The sequence below is a fragment of the Nylanderia fulva genome, unplaced genomic scaffold (assembly GCF_048542155.1).
Source record: "Nylanderia fulva isolate GAGA-0341 unplaced genomic scaffold, ASM4854215v1 Scaffold390, whole genome shotgun sequence".
In the NCBI taxonomy this organism is placed as follows: domain Eukaryota; kingdom Metazoa; phylum Arthropoda; class Insecta; order Hymenoptera; family Formicidae; genus Nylanderia; species Nylanderia fulva.
Genome location: NW_028190467.1, coordinates 33,110 through 46,848, shown reverse-complemented (window position 1 = coordinate 46,848; position 13,739 = coordinate 33,110). Strand labels below are relative to the sequence as shown.

General features: G+C 40.1%; 1 protein-coding gene across 1 annotated transcript; it reads right to left on the bottom strand.

Moving 5' to 3' along the window:
• Positions 1-6,171: 6,171 nt before the first annotated feature.
• Positions 6,172-11,394, bottom strand: LOC114928143 (uncharacterized). The gene has a single exon (XM_029299230.2). It carries the CDS (start codon positions 11,392-11,394, stop codon positions 6,172-6,174), a length of 5,223 nt encoding a protein of 1,740 aa, XP_029155063.2.
• Positions 11,395-13,739: the final 2,345 nt, after the last annotated feature.

The window sequence follows — 13,739 nt, the reverse complement described above, 5'->3', positions numbered from 1 at the left end:
AACGACAAGTGTGTAAAAAATATTTTGTAAAGACATTACATTTATAAATAAGAAATATAGTACAATATTATGTAATATAATGTGGGTATTAATATGGCTCCAGGCGAAGGTCTATTAAAAAAACCTAACGCGCATTGATGGTACCTCCATATAGGTGGTGTGGAAAATCATCATTAATTTCGTTCTTTCTAAATACAAATGTATACATGTGTAATCCGTATATGTTTGTGTCAAAAAAGAATTAAATTATTACGTATATACAAAATTATATAATATATAGGTAGTATTAAAAAATATTATATTTCATAACAGATTATTATTAAAATATAATTTGAATAAGTTAACTTTAATAAGTATAATAAATATAACTTTAATCTATGTATTAAATATTATAATCTTTTATCGCTTTACAAAAAGCAGAGATATAAAATATATTAAATTTATTCTTTGTATGTGAGTATCCAATTGAATTGAATTGTGAGTGTGATGTTATATTACTAAACATGATATATATATATATATATATATATAGATATATATCTATAGATATATATATATACAGAGGTTCCCCAAAAAGGATCGGAACACTGAAAAATCCGAAAAGTATACGTTTTACAGAAAAAGTTCAGACAAAAGTTATAAAAATCTATTTATTGATCTTATCAGTTTGACCTTGGACGGCGTTACCAAGGGCAGAATAAGGTCCCTTGAATTTTTTAGATGAAATCCTATAATTTTTATTACATATTCTTAGTAGCTTATCTGGAGAGCTTTCCAAAACACTAATAAAAATATTTTTTATGGAGTACCCTTTGATTATAAGGCTAACAATTTTTTGACATAAAATATAAAATATCTTTTGTAAAATATTCCATTTTCGGTAATCATATCTTTTTTGCACGGAATAATGAGACCAATGAATGGTGTAAAAAAACACAGTTGCTTATAAAAAAAGTATGCTGCTGCATATTGAATATTACATATTCAATTATCTGTTTCTCTTTAATAAATTGATTTTCTTATTATACTGTGCAAAAAAGTACGTATGATTATCGAAAATGGAATATTTTATAAAGATATAGTTTATGTCAAAAAATTGTTAGCTTCAACCTTTATAAATCAAAGAGCACTTTGGAAAAAATCATTTTATTATAGTGTTTTGGAAAGCCTTCGAGACTAAGCTACAAGAATATGTAATAAAAAATATAGGATTACATCTAAGAAATTTAAGGTAACTTTATTCTGACCTTGGTAACACTGTCCAAGGTCAAACTGATACGATCAATAAGATAGATTTTTATAACTTTGTCTAACAACTTTTTTTTGTAACACGTATATTTTTCGAGATTTTCAGTGTTCCGATCTTTTTGGGATACTCTGTATTATATAAATATATATATATATATGTTGTGTGTGTGTGTGTGTGTGTGTGTGTGTGGTGTGTGTGTGTGTGTATTTATATATATATAGATTATATTCTTATTCACATATTTATGGAGTTCAATTGTTATAAATTTTTTTTACATTATATACATATTTTCTAAAGTAACAATTTCTGAATATAAAGCAGTCTCTTGCTATTTTAAATAGTTGTTAGTAGTAGAAATATTATAGTAATAATAGTAGTAGTTACAATAGTACAATAGTAATACTATAGTTATAAAGTTGCTAGTAGTAACAAAAAAAGAAAAATATCTTCTCCAGAACGATTTGCATGTGCGCGTTCTGGTTATTAAAAAAAGATAGTTTATATCAGAGACGATTTATTCGTCTGTTAGTTACTTTAAAAATATCTTCTCCCAGAACAAATTGCATGTGCGTTCTGGTTATTAAAAAAAGATATTTTATATCAGAGACGATTTATTCGTCGTTAGTTGCCTTTAAAAATATCTTCTCTCAGAACGAATTGCATGTGCGTTCTGGTTATTAAAAAAAGATATTTTATATCAGAGACGATTTATTCGTTGTTAGGTTGCTTTTAAAAATTATCTTCTTCCAGAACGATTTGCATGTGCGTTCTGAAGATATTTTATGCCAGACTTATTTATTCGTAAACTGCTTCTTTACATCAGATACGGTTTATGTCATCCTCTGCTTAGTATAAAAATAAAACATTTATATTGAAACTTTATTGTATAATATAAATATAGTTTGAATAAGATATAGATTTATAAACAAGAGACTGCATTTATTTTTCACAAAAATCTTTTGATAATTATATAATAACTGATACATTTAATTTTTTTAACAATATTTTAACATATATTTTTTTTGCAGGCGACGGATGCCGAAGAAAGAGAGACAAGGGAAAATGACTCCGGTATAGCACATTTAGGATATTAACAATGAATCCATCGATAATCAGAAATCGGCAGAATTGCTATCTGATACAATGGATTGAAAAGTTAGTATCCAATCGTTAGTACCCCGCGATGCAATGCCTGGAGTCAAATTCAAATACAGGTCGGGTAGTACAAAATGTCGAACTTTGCGAAGATAACAATCATTTTGTTATCGCAAAATAGCCCTCTGGATATAAATAATATCCAGGAAAGCATGCCTCAAGGGCGTCGCATTGTCGACTCTTCTCATATGTGGAATGAACTTCAGAGTTCATTCAATAGCATGAAAGAAATAGAGTGCCAATTTAAATTAATTGGAAAGTCTTAAAAACTAAAACCGAAGGCCAAGAGAAAAATGACTCTAGGAATAGCACATATAAGAATACTAGCATGAATCCATCGATTTTCAAAAATCGGTGGAATTGAATTTCGATACAACAGATTCTAAAGTTAGTACTCAAAAAGGTAGCAATGCCTGGAGTCAATTTCTGAAACAGATATTTGTAATAAAGATATCGAACTTTGCGAAGATGATTATTTTGTTATCGAGAATGGCCCTCTGGATATAAATCGTATCCAGGAACGCTTGCCTGAAGGCCGTCGCATTGTCGACTTTTCTCATGTATGGAAAGAACTCCAGAGAGTATTCAATAATCATATGAAAGGAATAGAGTTGTGGCGTTACTGCAGCATTAACTATAGCATTTTTACATCTACACTTACACCACATATACACTTACACCTTATACGTTTTTACACCTTCGTTACTATGTTACAGACCATTTGTTTATTAAAAAAAAAATCTTTTTTGCCTTACCTTTATGTAATTCTCATTGAACCGTATTAATAAAGCTCTTTATTGCAAAATAAGATCCGTCCCGAAGACAAAGAGAAACCGCTTTTTTCAGAGTAAAGACTTTGGCAGTTACAATTATCCCTTGGGTTGGTGACGGGCCCCGGCAACCTGGTGAAGCGCCTTATGGAAATAAGGCTTACAAAATTTATTCTCACAAATTTTCCTTGTTTATGTGGCTATGTTCTAATTTTGTTGGAAAGTTTGACTGAATGATAAACAATCTTAGAACAGTATTTTTACGATTAAGAGAAGCAAATTTAAAAATAAATCCGAAGAAATATGTGTTATTTAAATAGTAAAACTGTAAAATATTTGGGCCATGTGATTTCTGCGGAGGGCGTTGTTACAGATCCCGATAAGATTTCCGTTGTTAAAGATTGGCCAATACCTCACACAAAAAAACAATTACGAAGTTTTCTGGGATTTTGTTCTTATTATCGTAAATTTGTTAAAGGATTCTCTTCCTTAGCTAAACCCCTTTACATGTTGACAGAAGGTCAAATTAAATACATATGGGGAGATGAATGTCAAAAAGCTTTTGAAAAGTTAAAGTTTTTATTATGTTCTTCTCCAATTCTTTCTTTTCCAAGGAAAAAGAGAGAATTTTTATTAGATACCGACGCGTCGAATATAGGAATCGGTGCAGTGTTGTCTCAGAAACAAGATGGAAAAGAGAAAGTAATTGCTTATTTTAGTCGTGTGCTTAATAAAGCCGAACGGAACTATTGCGTTACTCGTCGGGAACTTTTAGCGATAGTAGATTCTATAAAATTTTTTTGTCATTATTTTTTGGGACAAAAGTTTTTAATCCGTACGGATCATGTTTCGTTACGATGGCTTTTATCTTTCAGAGATTTGGAAGATCAATTAGCTCGATGGATGGAAAGATTACAGCAATACGAGTTTGAGATTATCTATCGTAAAGGGATTTCTCACAATAATGCTGACGGATTGTCTAGAAAACTTTGTGTATCAAACAATTGTCAATATTGTGCAAAAGTGGAAAAGAAAAATTTAGAGGAGAGGGAACAAACAGTTTCTCGTATTGTGTTCGAAGGCGAAAATTTGGAAAATTGGCGTGAAATGCAACGACAAGATCCTGACATTTCATTTATTCTTCGTGCCAAGGAAACAAAAATTCGTCCCCCACGCTCAGAAATAGTCGGAGAGGACATTTCAACTCTAATATATTGGTCGTATTGGGATTCTTTGATTGTGAAAAATGGGATCCTCTATAAAAAATGGGAAGCTCCAAATTTAAAATCAAATTTTCTCCAACTCGTGGTTCCTCGAGTACGAATAAAGGAAATATTAGAGGAGACGCATGATTCTCCAACAGGAGGACATTTCGGAGCCAATAAGACTCTAGGAAAAATTCGAAAACGATTCTTCTGGGCAACCTGCAAACAAGATGTTGAGGAATGGTGCAAAACCTGTAAAATCTGTGTTTCAAAGAAAGGTTCTTCAGGAAAAGGGAAATCTTCTTTACAAATTTTTAACGTTGGAGCTCCATTAGAGAGAATACAGATGGACATACTTGGTCCTCCTCCTTTGACAAGATCCGGAAACAAATATTTGCTTGTTATCGTAGATTGCTTCACTAAATGGGTGGAGGCTTTTCCTATTAAAAATATCAGAGCTAAAATGGTCGCTGAAGTCTTTGTTAATCAATTTATCTCAAGGCATGGAATTCCAAGTGAAGTTCACACTGATCAAGGGAAGAATTTTGAATCACAACTTTTTTCAGAATTAATGAAATTACTCGGGATAAGAAAAACCAGAACTACCGCCTTGCATCCTCAATCTAATGGACAAGTAGAACGCCAACATCAGACTATTTCAAATTTCCTAGCGAAATACGTATCGGAAGATCAAAAAGACTGGGATCGATGGATTCCCATGTTTCTTTTAGCTTACAGATCTTCGAAGCATGAAACCACTGGCGTGACTCCGGCAGAGCTATATTTTGGTAGGGAACTAAGGTTACCAATGGATCTTTTACGAGGAAATCCTGAATCTTCTGAAGGAAGACTTCCAAGAAAAAATTTTACTAGAAATCTAAAAGAGAAGTTAAAAGAAATTCATTCTTCGGTTAGAGAGCGAATGAATCTGAAATCTTCTCAGATGAAGATTCGTTATGATCGTAGTGCCAGAAGAATTCTTTTCGAAGTAGGACAGAAGGTTTGGTTTTATAATCCTCGTAGGGTTAAAGGGAAAGCTCCGAAATTACAAGGAAGTTGCAAAGGTCCATTCCGGATAGTAAAAAAACTTAGTGACGTGGTGTTTTGCATAGAAAGATAGTCTAGACATAAGAGGAAAATTGTACATTTAGATAGATTAGCTCCTTTTCTCGAGAGAAGTTTAGAAAAATAATTAAGTAGATTGGAGCCCGAAAATGTCGATTTTCATTTTGTTTTGTTTCTCGTTGGTAAAACCTTGTATAGAAGGTTCGCACGCCAAGGCGGTAATTTTCGTTAATGGTCACTCGCGGATTCGTTTTAATATACTTTTATTCAAATCACAAATTATAACAAGAGTGTTAGAAACGAGGCGGACGATATTTCAACAAAAGGTGTATTGATCTATCTCGTCTCGTGGCTGGACGCTCAATAATGATCCGAGACACGTAGCCAAGGCGCGAAGCGAGAATTTTGGGGATTTGCGCAGGCGATTCGCGTCGAGCAAAGGAAAAGACAGGCGAGTAACACGTGGATCACATGTGTTTTTGACGTGTTGTCCCGCGTTGGCGCGAATAATTACTGAGATGTCGAACGATAATATAAACGGAGAATTGAACGACCTATACTTTAGGATTAGGCTTATTCCTGAACATACCGCCCGCCTCGAATGTAGGCATTCGAAAAAGTACAAATGGTTTAACAATAATAAAAGACATAATGGAATAAACGCTGTACAAAGAATATCAGTATCTCGTAGATACTTCAATAACAAAGAACGGGGTGTTAGCGCATATTAAGACGAGATTCCGCCCGCCATAACGGAATCTTTTACTTCTTCGGTATTAATCGCAACAGGCAAGAAGCATAGTTTCACGATCGGTCGTTTATATTCAGAACGGGAGGTTTTGACCGTGACAACGCGCGTCAGGCCATCTTCTCCTGGATGACAGGCGACAATTCGTCCAAGGTCCCAATGGCTGGGCGGAGCCAAGGGATTACGCACTAGGACTATTTGGCCAACTTTGGCAAGTCGCTGGATAACGCGCCATTTTGGGCGTTGTTGAAGAGAATGCAAGTAATCGCTTGACCAGGACCGCCAAAACTCTTCCATCAGACGTTGAATCATTTGCCAACGCGACAATCGATTCTCGTTAAATTCAAGCACGCTTGGTTCGGCGGGAGCGAGAAGAGAGGTACCGATCAAGAAATGACCAGGCGTTAACGCGTGATAATCGTCAGGATTATCGGAGACGGGAGCGATCGGACGAGAGTTTAAGCAAGCTTCAATGCGACAAAGAAACGTGGTCATTTCTTCAAAAGTTAATGTATGGAGGCCGATGCAACGCTTTATGTGGTATTTGACGCTCTTGACCCCGGCTTCCCACAGTCCGCCGAAATGTGGTGCGGCCGGGGGTAGGAACTGCCACGCAGTTCCATCGCTAGCGAGACGATTACGAAAGCTTGGATCGCGAATTGCTTTCGCGTGAGCTTCGGATAATTCTCGATTAGCGCCATGAAAGGTTGTACCGTTGTCTGAGTACATGGACTGCGGTAGTCCTCGGCGGGAGACAAATCGCTGGTACGCTGCAATAAAGGTCGGCGAGCTGTAATCGGAAACAAGTTCTAAATGCATAGCCTTGGTCGTTAAACATATGAACAGCGCAATGTAAGCCTTTTGCGATTTGTGTCCTCGGCCGGGCGCGGTTCGGACAGTGATTGGTCCAGCGTAATCAACGCCAGTATGTATAAATGCGCGAGCGGCACGGTTAACTCTCGCCTCCGGTAGATCGCCCATGAGTTCGACAGGTTTTTTAGCGCGCTCACGAGTGCATTGTACGCACTGATACAGAACAGCACGAACGGTAGCGCGAGATCGGAGGATCCAAAATTCATTACGTAATGAAGCGAGTGTTAATTGGGGACCAGCATGTAACGTTCTGAGATGATGATGCTGAATAATAAGAACTAGCAATGGATGTGCTCGTAATACGAGCGGATTCTTCGTCGTTTCTGAAAGGCAAGCATGACGGAGCCGTCCTCTGATGCGAAGAAGTCCGTCAGCGTCTAAATAAGGATTGAGTGTGGATAAGGAACTAGTTTTTTGTAACGGAAGTTGCCGTTGTAAAGTCGAGATTTCAACGGAAAACATCTCGGATTGCATAACTCGGAGCCAGTAATGTTTGGCTTTCTGGATCTCTTCGGGATGGAGGATCGCTTGTGAAGACGATGCGCTTTTAGAGGATCGGAGTCGATAAAGAAAACGGTAAAGATAAGCGGTAATTCGGAGCAATCGAGGCCACGAAGAATAACGTGATGCGAGATCCCAACTAGGGGTTACATGTAAAGAATGAATAGGTGGTTGAGAACGCTGTTCAAGGGCGGTCTCGGCTGGTATCGAGAGCTCGCAAGTCGGCCAGGATTCTGGAGATTGGCAAAGCCATGAAGGACCTGACCACCATAAATTATAATTTGCGAGAGCATGGGGAGCTAGACCGCGAGAAGCACAATCGGCAGGATTGTCCTGCGTTGGAACATGACGCCAAGAAACTTCAGGCAGCAAGGACTGAATGATCGAAACGCGATTGGCAACGAAAGTTTTCCATCGAGATGGAGACTGACTTAGCCAAGCGAGTGTGATGGTTGAGTCGGTCCAACAGTGACATTCGATACTCAGAAGTTGAAGAGCGGACCGCACATAATTAACTAACCGAGCGAGAAGGAGCGCCGCCGACAATTCCAATCGGGGAACGCTTATCGTCTTGAGGGGAGCCACTTTCGATTTTGCGATGAGAAGAGAGATGTTAATTGAGCCGTCGACATTAACAAAGCGAAGGTAAACAACGGCTGCGAAAGCCATAGTTGAGGCATCGGAAAAGCCATGGAGTGCGCTGTGCAGAGTATGAGATCCGTGCGTCGTCCAACGCGGAATACTGAGCGTCTCGAGATGCGGTAGTTGGTGATGATAAGTTGCCCAGTGGTCGAAATGTTCACCCGGAATGTCGTCGTCCCACTGACATTGGATCGACCACAATCGTTGCATAAAGATCTTTGCACCGATGATGACGGGAGCGGCCCATCCCATCGGATCGAAAAACCCAGCGATTGTCGAGAGAATAGCTCTTTTCGTTTTTCCCGGCGAAGACGGGAGAGATACGCGAAGTTGAAACGCATCGAGCTTTGGATTCCAACTAACTCCTAACACTTTAAGGTGTTCATCGTCTTGGAGGACTTTGTGAGTGGCTAGTCCATGATCGGCAGGATCGAGGTCTGACAAAAGATCTGGAGAATTACTTGCCCACTTTCGTAGGCGAAAGCCTCCTTTAGCGAGAAGCGCGATTAATTGGTCTCGTGTTTGCCGTGCAAGGATATGATCGTCGGCTCCGAACGCGCAATCATCAACGTATGTTTGATGACGTAGAACAGGGACGGCCAACGGAAATTGAGCACCGTCATCTTCAGCGAGTTGGTCTAGCACTCGAAGAGCGAGATACGGAGCGGCGGCAGTGCCGTACGTCACGGTAAGAAGACGGTAGTCGCGAACAGGTTCGCTGGGAGAAGAGCGCCATAGAATGCGCTGGTAATCAGTATCGCGGAAGTCAACTAAAATTTGACGATACATTTTGGCGATATCGGCGGTAAATACGTAACGATATTGGCGCCACTGCATTATGACAGCGGCCAAATCCTTTTGAAGTTTAGGTCCGATAAACATATTATCGTTTAACGAGGTTCCGTTAGTGGTACGGCAGGATGCATTAAAAACAACCCGCAGTCGAGTAGTTGCACTACTGTCACGTAAGACAGCATGATGCGGTATGTAATAACTTTGATCCGGTTGGACAATTTCTGTCGGTGGAATTTTGATCATATGACCAAGGTTTTCGTATTCCTTGAGAAAGTCGTGGTATTCTGAAGCGATAGATGGATTGCGTTTGAAACGTCGCTCTAAGCGATAGAGGCTCGATTCGGCAATGAAGCGAGATTCTCCTAACGAGAGTGGTGGTCCGGTTTTAAACGGTAATCTAACAATATAGCGTCCTTGAGGAGTGCGGGAATGGGTAGCGAGAAAGTGCTCTTCACACTTGCGCTCGTCAGGGCTATGATGTTGGGTCTGAGGGACCTCTTCAGTCTCCCAGAAACGACGAAGGTCGAAATCTAACGCTTCAAGGACGACTCCGTGATGCGCGGTCTCAAAAATCGAAAGATTGGTCGGGGACGAAGCGATTGGCCCGGACAAAATCCAACCGAGAGTAGTATTTTGCGCGGTGGGCTCCGTTTCGGAACCTTGTCGAACACCATCGAGTACGAGCATGCCGTATAAATCCGCTCCGATTATCATATCAATCGGGTCGGTACTCATGGGGTCACTATCCGCTAATTGGAGTCCGTCGACATGGTTCCACGTACCCGTCGTGCTTATTCGATTCGGTACATATTTTGTCAACGATCGAAGAATGAGTGCGGTCGTTGAATAAGCGGGTTCGTCGCGATTCGCCGGCGTAATTGTAAGATGAGCGGCGTGACGGACAACGGATTGCATCTCGCTGATGCCGGTGACGAACATTGAACGATTTATTTTAGAGAGTCGTAAACGTTGCGCGAGCGATTCGGTAATAAACGTAGAAACGGAACCTTGATCCAGAAGTGCGCGTGCAGTTATAAAACGTCCAACAGGCGAATAGACTCTCACCCGGGCAGTCGCAAGCAAAATATTAGAATTAGGCGCGACGGTTTTCGATAGTAAATGCGACACGACTTCGTTTACATTTGCGCTTGTTGCTGGCGGTGACTCCGTTTGCACCGGCGGAGTCGAATTATCGAAATGTAATAACGTGTGATGACGTTTATTACACTGGCGGCATACGCGCGAATTCGAACAATCTTTGACGGAATGCTTACTACTAAAACAGTTTAAACATCGTTTTCGCTGCTTAATAAAATCGAAACGTTGAGAGGGTGTTTGCTTTAAAAATGTCGAACATTGGTATAATAAGTGATTGGCCTTGCACAACGGACATGCGAACGAAACGGTGGACGCGGTATGCGACACAAGAATTTTTCCTTTAGAGGTAGAGGATGGTTTTTCTTTAGAAAGTGGTACGATCGCCTCGAGAGCGCGAATTCGAGACTCAAGAAATTGATCGAGCTCATTATAACGCGGATATTCCACCGTATCGCCGAGCTTGAGTTCCCAAGCTTTACGCGAGTATTTATCGAATTTTTGTGCGACGAGCAAAACAAGCAAATCATCCCAATGTTCGACAGGACGGTTGAGATTTCTAAGCGCTTGGATTGCTTTGTTTGTTTGGTCGCGAAGCTGACGAAGGTCATGAGCGGTTTCTGTGGTCAGTAACGGCAAATTTAACAGCGATTGTAAATGCGTTGTAACAAGACGACGTTTGTTGTCGTACCGAGAGACTAGAATTCTCCACGCGACGTCGAAATTATTATTGGTTACCGCGAGGTGGTCAAGCGCGTTACTTGCATCCCCTTTTACACATGAGCACAAATAATGTAAGCGATCGACATTTGATAAACTATGATCATTATGAATCATCGACTGGAATTTATCGCGAAAGCTTTCCCACTTGTCGATGCTCCCGTCGAAGGTCGGTAGGTTGATCCTCGGAAGATGCGACGCGGGTCGGAAAACATCATGCAAGCCACTTACGTTTTGTGATGATGTAGCGGGAGGGATGCGGGATTCGTAGCTCTCTAATACCTCAGCCATGTAGTCGGCAGCCTCGTTGTAGCAGTCCTCACATTCCAGAAACGAATTCTTTGTGAAGTAGGTATGCGATGCTTTGTCGTCATCGTCCGCATGAAGCCCGATTCGACTGTCGAGCTCCTGGCAAGTGGCAAAGGCTTCCTTCAAGGTGACGAGACGTTGACGTGTCACCGCAGGTGTCATTTTGGCTTGCCCCAGCTTCTTGTAATTGATGAGCGCCCGTGATACGAAACTCATCTTCTGTGTTTGCAGAGCCAAAAGCTCTTCGAAAGATGTCGAGGTGTTCATATCGACGATCGTGATTCGGAATGCCAATAATTGTCCTTGGCGACGATCCGGCTCGAAGGACCAAAATGTTTTGTTTCTCGTTGGTAAAACCTTGTATAGAAGGTTCGCACGCCAAGGCGGTAATTTTCGTTAATGGTCACTCGCGGATTCGTTTTAATATACTTTTATTCAAATCACAAATTATAATAAGAGTGTTAGAAACGAGGCGGACGATATTTCAACAAAAGGTGTATCGATCTATCTCGTCTCGTGGCTGGACGCTCAATAATGATCCGAGACACGTAGCCAAGGCGCGAAGCGAGAATTTTGGGGATTTGCGCAGGCGATTCGCGTCGAGCAAAGGAAAAGACAGGCGAGTAACACGTGGATCACATGTGTTTTTGACGTGTTGTCCCGCGTTGGCGCGAATAATTACTGAGATGTCGAACGATAATATAAACGGAGAATTGAACGACCTATACTTTAGGATTAGGCTTATTCCTGAACACATTTAAAAATTCGGGAGGATGTTTTAATTTAAAAAAAATAGAATAAGTTACTGCGCATTTTATTTTTCGTTACAGAGTCTTCAATTTGGAAAGAAATTTGTCTTTGACCTGAGAAAAGTTTCCTGAATGGCGGAAAAATTGATCTCCCAGCTTAGTCTTCGAGGGAGAAAATCTTCATCCGTCTTTATTCTACTCTAAAAAGACTGTCTTGCCCGCGGTTTTTGATCCGTGGTTTTCCCGCGGTACTTTGGGCAAATGCCGAGACAGGGACTTGGGGAGTCCATGAGGGACAATGGGTCCACGGAAGATACCCCCCCCCCCCCTGTCTGAACCGGAGGACAAAGGGAGACTGGGACTTATCTTCAAGGAATTTTGTAAGTCGATTGGGACCAAATTGACGGAGTCGCTCGGTAACCTGCGGCAGCAGCCCAGGGTAGAACAAAAAAATTCGTCGGAGTCCTGAGGTCGGCATCGGAATGCAGAGTTATTGTACAGCGTTGGATAGCCCTCTGTTTTTGATTGTCGGAACGACAATCTTGAAGAACGGGGGCAGTGTTACATCCCTGATCTTTCATCCCCTGAATATCATCCCTTGTGTCGTGGAGCTTCATCGTTAAGGGGGGTTGTTTATTGACAACCGCCCGGTGGTTGTTTTCAGGCTCCATGACAGTTTTGGTCTGGCTGTCATCTCGTACGGACGTGACTTGACCAGAGAGCAATCTTCTTTCTTTCGCGTGTACATTAGTCATTGTATTTCATCATTGTATAAAGGATCATTTCTTTATAAGAGAGTGTATTTATTTCGCGAGCCGCGAGTGAGTGAGAGTGTGTGCGAGAGACGTCTTTTGCGAGAAATAACGTCCGGAGGACGTAACAATATATTTATTTTTAGACACACTCTCTCTGTGTTTATGTGTGTGTGTGTGTGTTGCGTAGTATCTTAAGCATATTAACAATTTGTATTGTACTGGTGGAACCGGCAGACCACGATTGTTAATTTTTGCTAATCCTTCTTCAATTTTTGTTAATATTTCATATAGGAGAAATCCTTATTAATCTATAGCGTCTTTTAATTGTAAATTATTATAAAAGGGTTTTAAAGTCCATCACAAATGTATCGTTTTCGTATACGTTCTCTACTTGAAAATCACGATCAATCATTATTTTCAATATCATCAATTTCTTTCATTAATTCCATAATATTTAATAATAAGCTTATCTTAAAGTCATGTACGACTGACTTGAAAACATAACCTTACTTTCTAATAAACATGATCTCATTTGATTCAAATAAGGCCATCAAGATTTGATTATGAATCTGACTAGTTTTGAAGACATGCTTAAGAAGAGAAAGGCATCTTAAAAGACTTTGTGCTTAAGACAGTCTTAAATATAAGAACGAACGGACTATGGAATACCGTCCTTTATTACGAAAAATGAGAATTTAAAGGACCCCGCAGAATCCTTATGGGAAATGGCTCTCGGCTAATTTTTTTAAAGATTTGATATGTTGTAGTTCTCAACACGTAGAACAAAAGTTTCCATGGACCCAAGGTCCGATCACGGGTAGTTTTTGAGATACAGCACTCCAAAGTTGGACTTTTCGTACCTGATTGCAGCGTAGTGCGGGTGCAGTCGATGTCAATGTATGATGATGCTTACGTTTAAAGTGGGTATACAGGTGCTTGTTTGTTTGTTTGTTTGTGTGCTTGTGTGTGTGTGTGCGCGCGCGTGTGCGTGTGTGCGTGTGTGTGTGTGTGCGCGTGTGTGCGCGTGCGCGTTGCGTGTGCGTGTGCGTGTGTGTGAAAGAAAATGTGTGAAAAAAAATATCTCCAAGACAATACTAATAATCTAATT

What these genes read in the sequence shown, in the direction of transcription:
- LOC114928143 (XM_029299230.2), bottom strand. Translation starts at nt 11,394, where the DNA reads ATGAACACCTCGACATCTTTCGAAGAGCTTTTGGCTCTGCAAACACAG.